The 11386-nt window shown below is 60.6% G+C and overlaps 1 protein-coding gene across 1 annotated transcript; it reads left to right on the top strand.

Moving 5' to 3' along the window:
• Positions 1 to 1281: 1281 nt before the first annotated feature.
• On the top strand, positions 1282 to 11183 carry TBX2 (T-box transcription factor 2). Its single transcript, XM_032200898.1, has 7 exons — positions 1282 to 1778; positions 2503 to 2770; positions 5190 to 5336; positions 6464 to 6540; positions 6653 to 6822; positions 8334 to 8944; positions 9820 to 11183. Exons 1-7 carry the CDS (start codon positions 1414 to 1416, stop codon positions 10264 to 10266), a joined length of 2085 nt encoding a protein of 694 aa, XP_032056789.1. The 5' UTR covers positions 1282 to 1413; the 3' UTR covers positions 10267 to 11183.
• The last annotated feature ends 203 nt before the right edge of the window (positions 11184 to 11386 follow it).

Genomic DNA, 11386 nt, shown 5'->3' with positions numbered 1-11386 from the left:
GGGTCCGCGCCCCGTCCGTGCGCTCACGGCTCCTGGCGGGACCCCCCCCACACGCACCCCTCCGTCGGGGCGAGGGGGGAGGCGAGGGCAGGGCGCGAGTGTCCGCCACTCACCCGCGCTGGAGCTCGCCGCTCGGGGCCTCGCCGCCTGCAGCTCTCCCATGGCCCGGCCGCGCCGACGGGGCCGCGCTCCCGGCGGCCGCCCCCGAGCCCGGGCCGCCCCGTCGGCGGGGCGCGGAGCGGGGCGGGCCCCACCTTGATCCTCTTTCCAGGATCTGTCGTAAGACGGCAGCCGCCGAGCTCCGGCCCCCCCCTAACCTCCCCCCCCACACCCAACCCGCCGCCCCCGCCCGCCCCCCTCCGCCCCCGCCCGGGGCTGCGCGGCCGCGGAAAGCTTCGGGGCGGCCCCCGGTCCCCCCTGGCCCCCCCCCGGCCCCGCTCCGCGCTCCGCCGCGGTGGCTCCGCGCTGTCCCCGCACCGGCGGCCGCCGCTCCCCGGCCGCGGCGCAGCCAGGGCTGACCCGGTATGCGGAAAGGAGCCGGGGGTGGGATTTCGAGCACTTTTCTCTGTCATTGGTTAATATTTTATTCTGTTGACATGTTTTCTTACTGCCGATGCTTCCGACACCTTCTTCTTTTTTTTTTTTTTCTTTCTTTTTTTTTTTTTTTTCCCTTCTTCCCGTCCTCCCTCCCTCCCTCCTCGCCCCCCCCCTCCCCGCGCCCGGAGCTTGGCCGGAGCTGTCAAAACCACGCCTATGCAGATCCACAATTGGTCTGAAACGCGTAAAATCAGCAATCAAGGGGGCTTGGCTCATTAGCGGGCGGATCAGAGCAGGAAGGACATGTGAGATAGTCACAGTTTTACAGAGATCACGACAAGATCTAACCGTTTCCACCCGGGCTCCCTGAGCCATGAGCAGCCCTCGCCCGAGCGCCGGCCGCGGGGCGCGCAGCGGTGCCGGGGCGCAGGCCGGGCCCGCGGGGGTGTGAGGGCAGCGCGGCCGCCCCTGCCCGCGCCCCCGCCCCGCTCTCGGTGCCGGTTCAGCGCCGGGAAGGACTTCGCCGGGAGGGCTTTTTGCCCTCGCTCGCTCTCCCTCGCTGCGACAACAACAACAAAAAATAAGGACCTACTGTCTCCCCTCCGCAGACCGGGAGTCCCAGGAGCCGGGAACTGCCTCTCGCTTTTTTTTTTTTTTTGCCTTTTTTTTTTTTTTTTCCAGATCTAGTTCCGCTGTTTTTCGGCATTTTTTTTTTTGTGCGCTTTTTATTTTTGTTGTTGATTTTTCCTTCCTCTTCCAGAGACTCGAGCGAGTTCGCTGGGCAGGAGAGACAAAAATAATAATAATAACAATAATACACACACACGTTTTTGTAAAGGGAATCCCTCTTTTTCTCCTGGATTTGTGGATGCACCGATGAGAGATCCAGCCTTCCCAGGGACTGCCATGGCTTACCACCCCTTCCACGCACCCCGGCCGGCCGACTTCCCCATGTCCGCCTTCCTCGCAGCCGCCCAGCCTTCCTTTTTCCCCGCTCTGGCTCTGCCTCCGGCGGCGCTGGCTAAGCCCATGCCGGACCCCGGGCTGGCCGGGGCGGCCGAGGCCGGGCTGCACGTCTCGGCCCTGGGACACCACCACCAGGCAGCCCATCTGCGCTCGCTCAAGAGCCTGGAGCCCGAGGAGGAGGTAGAGGACGACCCCAAAGTGACGCTGGAAGCCAAAGAGCTTTGGGACCAGTTTCACAAGCTGGGCACCGAGATGGTGATCACCAAGTCGGGAAGGTAAGAGCCGGCCCCGCGCAGCCCCGCGCAGCTCGCCCGCACCTGCGGGGCTGCGCAGCGCCCTCGCCCCCCGCCCCCAGCCCTTCCCCGCTGCTCGCCCAGCTCGCCCCGGGGAATTCACCCCGGGCGAGAGTCGATGGGGTTTCGATGCCGGCAGTTTTTGGAGGTATTTAACCCCCCCCGCCAGCTATCCCTCCCGCCTCCCCCCCCCCAGTTGTTACTTTCTAAAGTGCGATCCCAAATGAAATTTGTGCGCACTAATTGAGCTCCCGCAATCCCCCGCTGCATTTGTTTACGCCGCTCTCGGCGGCTCCTCGCCGCCCGCAGCTTTTCCTGCCCCTGCCAAACTTTCCCCGCCGCCGGGGTCGGCCCCGGCCCCGCTGCCGGCCCCGGAGGAGGCAAAGGAGAGCAGTGAAAAAGGGCTCGGTCCGGGGACCCCCTTGGGCTCTGCCCCCTATTTCTTGGAAGGGAATTTGGAGCTTTTCCCCCTCTTTCTGCTCCTATGGGCGCAGCCGAGCGGGATGAGAAGGAGCAGGGCCTGCCGGCCGTGCCAAAGGCTGGGAAGACCCGGGGCGAGCTGAAGAACCCCCCCAAACACACCCCGTGGTTTCGGAGGGGCCGGGCGGTGCGGGGCTGCCGGGCCGGGCCGGGGGCCGCGGCCGTCGGGGGTCGCGCACCGGGCGGGAGGGCGCCGCGCCCTGCACCGCTGTGCGTCTCTCCGCAGGAGGATGTTCCCCCCGTTCAAGGTGCGGGTGAGCGGCCTGGACAAGAAGGCCAAGTACATTTTGCTCATGGATATAGTTGCGGCCGACGACTGCCGGTACAAGTTCCACAACTCCCGCTGGATGGTGGCCGGCAAGGCCGACCCGGAGATGCCCAAACGCATGTACATCCACCCCGACAGCCCGGCCACCGGCGAGCAGTGGATGGCCAAGCCCGTCGCCTTTCACAAGCTCAAGCTCACCAACAACATCTCGGACAAGCACGGCTTTGTAAGTGTGGCCGCGGGGACGAGCAGAGCCCCCGGGCGCGGACCCCCCGGGCCAGGCGCTGAGCCCGGCCCCGCTGCGACCGGGCACGGCCGGGGGGAGCCGTGGGGCTTTACCGGCTTCCTCCCCCCGGCAAAAGCACGCCCGGGCCCGGGCTGGACGGCGGGGCCTTGCCGGGCCTTGCAGCGGCCGCGCTGTCGCGAAGCCCTCCCCGGTCCTTGCTGCCGGCTGTCCCGGGGACGGCTCCCCCCGGGGGGAACAGGGGCTGGGCTGCGGGGGTGCTCGGGGTCCCCTAGGCTCCCGCATGTCGCCCCCCCGGCCCGTCCTGCCGGCTCTGCCCGGCCGCGGGGCTCGGCGGGGAGCAGGAGCCGGGGAGGCGCAGCCAGGGGGGCGCGGACGGGGCTAACCTGGGGGCGGCGAGGGCAGCCCCGACGGGGCGGCCGGGCTGGGGCGTTGCGGCCGGGCAGGTGCAGCCCCGGACCTCCCTGCGGGCCGGGCCGGGCCGAGCCGAGCCGGGCAGAGGGGTGCTGGAGGCGGCGGCACCTGCGCTGGGGCTGCGCGGCCGGGAGTGGAGCCGGAGCCGTTGGCAGCAGCGGCTCGGCACTGGCTGGGTCTGAAAGGCTCCAAACGGGTCTGTTTATTCCCCTCTTGATCACATCTGTATCACCTCCCGGAGGGGAAAAACAAAAACAAAACAAAAAAAAAAAAAAAGAAAAGAAAAGAAAAAAAAATCCATCCAAACAAAGAAAAAAAAAAGGAGAGGGAGAGAGAAAGAAAGAAAGAAATGGAGGCGTGTTGGCAAGCTGCAGAAAGCAGGGGCAGGGCTGCAGGGGAGCGGGGTCCTGCGTGAAGGCGAGGGGGAAAAAATCACAGCGAACGAGAGAGCTGTCTTAGCGTCTGGGCCAGCATTTGGGGCGATAAAGGGAAAGTTCCTCGGCCCGTCCTTGCGCTCTGGGGACTGGCGGTCCTGAGGCCTCGGTGCTGCTCTGCCCGCAGCGCCCGGAGAGAGGCCAGGTGCGGGGAGCGGCTCCCGAGAAACTTTTTTCCCCGCTCTCTTATTATTTTTCTTCTTCTTCTTATTTTTTTTTTTAGGCAGGAAACGGTGTGTTTGTTAAATAATACATTGCGAGGCTATTTATAGGCAGCAAGGTAAATCGATAGCAAGGGAGTCTCATAAACAGCATTTTTTGGTACTGGGGAAAAAGTAGTTTGGTTCAGCGTTTTTAACGGTTCGCCTCCTTCAATTAAAGATTTCTGGTACGTGCCGTTGTCCAAAATCCGGAGTGTGTTAAATCTGGGAGATGAGGGTTTAGCCAGTGCCCATCTGGTCAGAGAGGGATGATTATTTTTTTTAAAGGAATGCAGATTTGCACGCTTGAATGAGACTTTTTTTTTTTTTCTTTTCACCATTTTCATGATAAATCCCGTGTAGATTATATCAATATAATAGCGACCCGACAGTTCATCAGCAGGTGATTATTGCTGGGGTTAGAAAAAGGGGGATTTTTTTTATTGCCTTCTAAAACGAAATGAAGTGATAATTATTTAGCCATTTGGCCGGCGTTATTTGACAATAATTACTCAAGCTTTCGCCGTTCCCCTACCAATTCCGGGCGGTGAGGGCTGCGTGTCAGCCCGACCACAGCAGGTTGGGGAATTATTCCATCGCTCTCGGGCAGGAAAAATGTTGCCGGGGCGGGCAGCGAGGGCAGGGGCTCGGGAGCAGCCCCGCTCGCGGCTCAGGGGCTCCACAAATCCTCAACGCAACCGCGGTGGGCTCGGGGAGAGCTTTTTAACAAAGACAGAGGGGAGAGAATCGCTCTGGGTGTTGGCGAAGCTTTTCAGGCACCTGGTTGGAAAAAAAAAAAATGTCTGTTCCTTCTGCAGCGTTGCTCTGAGACATGAATTTAACATGGCTCTTAGTGAAATGCTCCTTTCAGGTCGCAGGCGCTGGCACGGCTTTCTGCTGCACCCAACTGCAAATCTCAGGTCTTTTTCATTTGTATTTATTTATTTATTTCGGTGGCGAGGCAGAGGAATTTTTTGAAAAGGACGGAACTATTAAAAGCGGCTAGAAATGTGTCGAAAATTCGCCTCGTGTTTTCAGGGTTGCAATAAACCGGGGAGATGCCCGTAGCTGCTCTCCTGCCGTGCCTTCCCCAAGATGTTGCAGTGCCTGCCTTCCCTGTGACCTCCTTATTTGGGGGCAGATCGTGCAATGACATAAACAAAAAAGAAATCTCCCTCTTTGGCATCCGCCGGCATTCCTTCCTCACGCTGAATTATTACTATTATATTTTTATTTTTTTCGGGAGAAAAAAAAAAGGCAATTTTTTTAGAGAGGTAGCCTGACTCGCGCGTGGCAGCGATGGGGTTCCCGGGGCTGACCGCGGCCGCGGGCTGTGCTCTCTCGCCCCCCCAGACCATCCTGAACTCCATGCACAAGTACCAGCCCCGGTTCCACATCGTGCGGGCCAACGACATCCTCAAGCTGCCCTACAGCACCTTCCGCACCTATGTGTTCCCCGAGACCGATTTCATCGCCGTCACCGCCTACCAGAACGACAAGGTACGGCCGGGCAGCCCCTGCCCCGTCCCTGTCCCCGTCCCTTCCCTGTTCCTGTCCCCCCCGTGTCCCCTCCTGGGCTCTTTGTGCGTGCTTCTATCCAAAGCCGAGGGCTGCTGCAGGAGAGCATCGCGGGGAGAGTGGCCAAAAGGCAGCAACAGGAGGATGCTGATACCCCAAGTCCTCAGAGGAGGAGGCACCCGTCACCCTAATATCGTTATTAGTGCTATTAGTGCTATTATTAATTCCCCCCCCGGGTTCTGTCGCACCTTTCCTCACTGCGGGAGCCTTTGCCGCAGGCCCAGGCTGAGGGAGCAGCACCCGGCCTGAGCAGCCTCCTGGACAAGGTGCCCTGGGCCCGGCAGGAACCGAAAAATAGGGCCAGAAAAACCGATTTTACTTGCTTTCGTGATTTAGCGAGTGTCGCTCCCGCGAGCAGGGGAGGCAGGAGCTTCCCGTGGGGAGCACGGAGCCTCCGCTGGCCCCTCCAAGAGCTGCGTGCGCGCGTGTGTTTTAACCCAAAAGCTGACCCCCACCTCCACCCCTGGCTGCTGATGCTAATTGACAGCTCTGTCTGAGGGTCCTGGTGGGCTTGTTTCCCTCGTAAAGTTTATGGCGAAGAGTCACAATCGATTAAAGAGCACTTTGTCTGCTCGCCCGCCGCTGGCTGCCGGTGGGCTCCGTCGGGCGGCAGCGGCCGGGGGCCCCGTCGGGCGCGGCCGGGGGGCGGCCGGGGCCGGGCAGACATGCATTTTTAAAGCGCCCCTCTCGGGGCCGTATTTCAGAGACATGCATTATTGAGCGCCCTAATGTCGCCGGCCCCAGAAGCCCGTCGCGGAGAGGGATAAGAATAGCTTTTAACCAGCGCAGCGCGGCTCAGTCGCCATCTTCCCTCCGGGGGGCCGTGAAAAATAACTTCCTATCATTAAGACGCTATTAATAATTCAAGCGAAACCTCAGCATCATTTTTAATAAAGCATGCGGTGTGTTAAACCGGGGACGCTGCGCCTTTCGCAGCGAGCCCGGCCCGGCCGCGACCCGGGCTCTCCCCGACGGCCCCGGGGGAGCGGGGCCGGGGTCCCCGAGGGGGCGGCCAGGGCGTCACGCAGCCCCTCTCCGTGTCCCCGCAGATCACCCAGCTGAAAATCGATAACAACCCCTTCGCCAAGGGCTTTCGGGACACGGGCAATGGCCGGCGGGAGAAGAGGTAAGGGGCGCCCCCCTCCCAGTTCGGCGCTTCCCCCCCCCTCCCTCCCCAGTCCCCGCACCGCTCCGCACCCGCGGAGGGCCGGGGCTGAGCGCTGCCTCTCTGCCGCCAGGAAGCAGCTCTCGCTGCCATCCCTGCGGATGTACGAGGAGCCCTGCAAGCCCGACCGCGACGGCGGCGAGTCAGACGCCTCCTCCTGCGAGCCGTCGGCGGTGCGCGACGCCCTGCACTCCCCCGTGGGAGCCCTCCCCAGCCCCCTGCGCCTCAAGGGCAGCGGCAGAGGTAAAGCAGCAGCTCCAATCCCCCCTCCCCAATCCCCATCTTCAATCTCCTTTTTCCAATCCCCCCTCCCCAGTCTCTCTATCCAATCCCCCCCCAATCTCCGCCGCGCCGTCGGGGCTGAGCCCACACCCTCTCAGCCCCCCGACAGCAGGGCCGCGCACCCCGGCGTGGGGAGGGCTGGGGCAGGCGGGTTCCCCAAACGGCTGCGGCTTTCAGCGAGCCCCTGTCTGGTCGGGGTCCCCTTTAGGGCACGAGCAGGGGGCTTCCAAAGCACCCCCCCTCGGGGCTTGCAGGTTCCTGCGGGGTAGGAGGCAAACTGCACCCGCAGGGGGAAGGTGCAGATGGGCACGGGGGGAGCCGAAGGGTTGAAAGGACAGGATAGATCCAGCGAGCAAATGCGAATGGCATTTAGGGTTTGCAACATTTTCCTGTTTATACGTTAGTGTAAACAAGAAGGAAAGGCGAGGCAGGCCGTATGCTATATGCGGCTGTCCGGCGCGCCTCGCTGCTGCGTCGCCCTGCCTTTCATGGCTCGCTCAGTGCCCTGCGGGGGAAAAAAAAAAAAAAAAAAAAAAAAGAATTAATACGTTTGAAAGGGAAAAAATGTTGTAACTCCAGGGCTTAAAGCTAGTAAATGAAAATAAACTAGCAGTTCCCATGTAGCAGTTTTTAGATGCTGGATTTTGTCTTGCCGCACTATCAATCTGCTGCTCTTTAAACTTTCCACCAACCCAATTCCCTGCAAACCTTCATCAAAACTGCAGCCTCCCCCCCCCCCACCCGGCCCCAAGCCGGTGGGAGGGTTTATTGCACCCCTCTCCTCTTTCAAAGGCTTCCCAGAATATTCACCCCAGCCTGCAGAGCCTCACCTAGCCGGCACCAAAGGCTTTTTTCCATTGAGCCAGAGCTGGTCGGGCACGGTGTGAGCGGGGTGCAGTGCTGGGGTGCGACGGGGCCCTGCTCCATGGCAGGCTCTGCTCCCCACGTTCTCCCCATCCCCTCACCTCTCTTCCCCCTTCCTCCTGAGAGCTCGGTGCCTTTTTTAAATTAAAGCACTCTCAGCGAAGCCTGCAGCGTACCTCTTTCCTTAAAACTGCCTCCTTAACCTGACTCAACCTGCACATTTGGAATAAATCCACGGAGCGCTGTTGATCAGCTCCATGTAATTAAATATATACAGGACCATTTCCTCCAGCGCTGTCCACCCGCCTGTGCTCTCTTCATCTCCTGCCCCACAACCCGCTTTGAGTTTGCAGCTAACGAGAACGATGCTGTAATATATTTTGGTCCTCCATCCAACATGTTTTTCCTGTTTGGCAGAGCAGCAGCACTGCTGTTGTCAATCCCCTTTCCCCGTGGTGACCGTGGCACGAGGGCCTGTTTCTGCCCTCTCTCCTTACAGCGTTCCTCCTGTTAATGGTGGCGGGGTCCTTAATTCGCTTTAATTCAAGGGTGAAAGACCCACTCCTCACCTCTCTGGGCTGTTCCTAAACCGCTCCATCCCTTTGCAGAGGAGAAGCTGGGCGCCGACAGCGACGCGGAGGTGGAGAAGGCACCTGAGGAGCGGCCGGTGGCCGCCAGCCCCGGCGGGGAGGACGCGACGCCCCGCGGCAGCCCGCGGTGCCCGGACGAGCGGAGCAAGGAGAGGCGCAGCCCGGAGAAGGCCAAGGACGGCGCGTCCCCCAGGGAGGGCCCCGGCGAGGGCCTGTTCGGCGCGCGGGGCCTGGAGAAGGACAAGGTGGAAGGGCGGAGGAAAGAGCCGGAGCCGGGCAAGAAGGACGCGGAGGGCGGCGGGCTGGGCAAGGAGGCCTTCGCCCCGCTGATGGTGCACACGGACAGCCCCCCGCACCTGAGCGCCGGGCACCTGCAGAGCCTCGCGCTCTCTGGCCTCCACGGGCAGCAGTTCTTCAGCCCCCTGGGCGCGGGGCAGCCCCTCTTCATCCACCCGGGACAGTTCGCCATGGCCCCCGGCGCCTTCTCGGCCATGGGCATGGGACATTTGCTGGCCTCGGTGACCGGTGGGGGCAGCCTGGAGAATGGAGCCCTCTCATCTGCCCCGGGCACGGCAGGGACGGCCACCCCCTTCCCTTTCCACCTCTCCCAGCACATGCTGGCCTCTCAGGTAAGACTCCCCCTGTCCCTGTCCTGATCCTCATTGTCCTGCCAGGCCCTGAGCCATACTAGGCTCCTACAATCCTAGGCTCTCCTCCTGCATTCTTCCCCAAAACTCCCTAAACTATCTGAACACTCTGGGGGCATGGGCCTAGCCAGTGTTGCCCCCACTGTGGGGACATCTGAGGTGGTCCCAGTGTGGCTCTCATGGGGTCAGGAGCTGTCAGTGCCCCCTGGCCTCCCCCATGGCCCCTGCAGGCTGTGGGAAGAGAGTGTGACATCCCCTGGGGCCCTGGATGTGCTGCCTAGTGTGGCACGGGCAGGACATGGGGGGACACTTGGAATGATGGCCCCAGAGCCAGTCTGAGGAAGAATCCTGATTCTTTTGTGGCTGTCATGGGTTCCACCACAGGCAGGGGCAGCACTGGGAGCGGCAGCCCTGGCCCGCTACCCTGGCCTGGCTGTCCCCATCCAGCAGCCCCCATCTCCCCACCAGCCCCAGAACAATTCCCGTGACACCCAGACTCGCCTTACCTCTGCCAGTCCCCATGATGAAATGCATAAGGACATCTTTGAGCACACCTCATTTATCGGACTGACTTACCAACATGTTTCATGTGGTTAGAGCCCTGTGATGCTGCGCAGCCGGGGATGTGGAGCATGTGGGGACACGGCCAGGCTGTACGGCGCTGTAACCCCAACGGGTTTGTGCCCAATGGTACCAACCCCTTTTGGTGCAGAGTGGATGGGGGACCCCAGCTGAACCCCTTCCTAGGCTGCCCCGCCTTGTATTCCAGATGACACCAGGGTGCCCCAGCTTTGCCTTGCCTTTTCTGGGTGACCGATACGGCCCAGCACAGCTCTCACCCCTCTCTCTCTCCACAGGGAATCCCGATGCCCACCTTCGGCGGACTCTTCCCCTACCCCTACACCTACATGGCGGCAGCAGCGGCGGCCGCCTCGGCCATGCCGGCCACCAGCGCCGCGGCCGCCGGGCCGCTCTCCCGCAACCCTTTCCTGGGCAGCAGCCGGCCCCGCCTGCGCTTCAGCCCCTACCAGCTCCCGGTCACCATCCCGCCCAGCACCAACCTGCTCACCACCGGCCTCCCCGCCAGCCTCAACCCCGGCTCCGAGGGCTCCAAGGCGGGCAGCAGCCGGGAATCCAGCCCCCTCCCCGACGTGCCCCTGCACAAAGGGGGCAGCCAGCGCCCCGCCGCCTCCCCCAAGGGGTCCCTGAAGGAATCCCTCAACGAACTGCAGAACATCCAGAGACTGGTGAGCGGGCTGGAGAGCCAGCGGGAGCTGTCGCCCGGCAGGGAGTCCCCCAAGTGACCGACGGGGCGGGCAGCGAGCCCGCCCCCCCCCGCGGGGCTGAGAAGCACTGGTATTTTGTACAGCACAGTATAAATATTTATTAAAGAGCAGGGGGTGGGGGCGGCTGGGGCGAGGGGTGCTGGAGCAGAGGGGAAGGAGCCCTGCGGGCAACGCGGCCCCACCGCCGAGGAGCCAGGAGCAAGGAAAGGAGCGTGGGGCTCACTCCCTCCTTGGGTGAGGGTCTGGGAGTTGCCCTCCCCCTTCTCCTGGTCGCCCCCCACTCCTCTGAGCTCCCCCGAGAGGGGCACAGGGTGGCTCTGGGGGGGGACGAGCCGATGCGGTGGCACCCGACGGGTGGCAATGGACGGGGAGAGCCTGTGAGCCCCACGGGAGGCAAGCGGGGCCAAAACCTCGTCTGTGCAAGGGGGGGTGGGGGGAGGGAGGAAAAATTGAATAAATAAATAAAAAAAGAACAGAAATAAGGAAGAAAACACGGGAAAAAAGCCGTCTCGGCAGCCGCCGCGGAGCTGCGCAGTCACCGCCACGCAGAGCTGGTACCGGCCGGGGGGGGAGCCCCGTGGGTACCAGGGCAGATATTTATGAAATAAATGGTAATTTGTGTAAATAAGCTATAAGGATCCCAGAATATGCAAATTGGTATTAATTTATTCAGAGTTGTACATTGGTGTGTACATAATATTTAGAGTTTAACTCATCGCATTTAAGTTTTTTTTTTTTTTCATTTTACATGAACATATATATTGTAAATGAAAACTATTTAGCTCTTTGTGATTGAAGGAGATATTGGTTTCTTTAACTGTGTTTTAAAATATTGTTTATCCCGCCTGTTCTCTAGGACAATCATGTGCCACCGGTAGAACAATTTTTGGAAAGCAAGAGTTCAATTCTTTAACAGACTTCTGCAAGGGAAAAAATAATAAAAAGAAAAAACTTATGAATCCAAAACATATTAAAGTCTCTCTACAGTGCGGGGTATAGAGAATGCAGGAATAAACCTCAGGTTTTTATTTTTCACTCCAGAACAAAAATTAAAAAAAGTATAATAAATTTAAATATCACAGGACTGTGCTCTATATTTGTTTTAAAATAAAAAGATACATGATTTGAAACGTGCTGG

This window comes from Aythya fuligula, chromosome 20 (assembly GCF_009819795.1).
Source record: "Aythya fuligula isolate bAytFul2 chromosome 20, bAytFul2.pri, whole genome shotgun sequence".
In the NCBI taxonomy this organism is placed as follows: Eukaryota; Metazoa; Chordata; class Aves; order Anseriformes; family Anatidae; genus Aythya; species Aythya fuligula.
The sequence above is the reverse complement of the archived record's forward strand: the minus strand, read 5'-3'. Positions and strand labels throughout refer to the sequence as shown.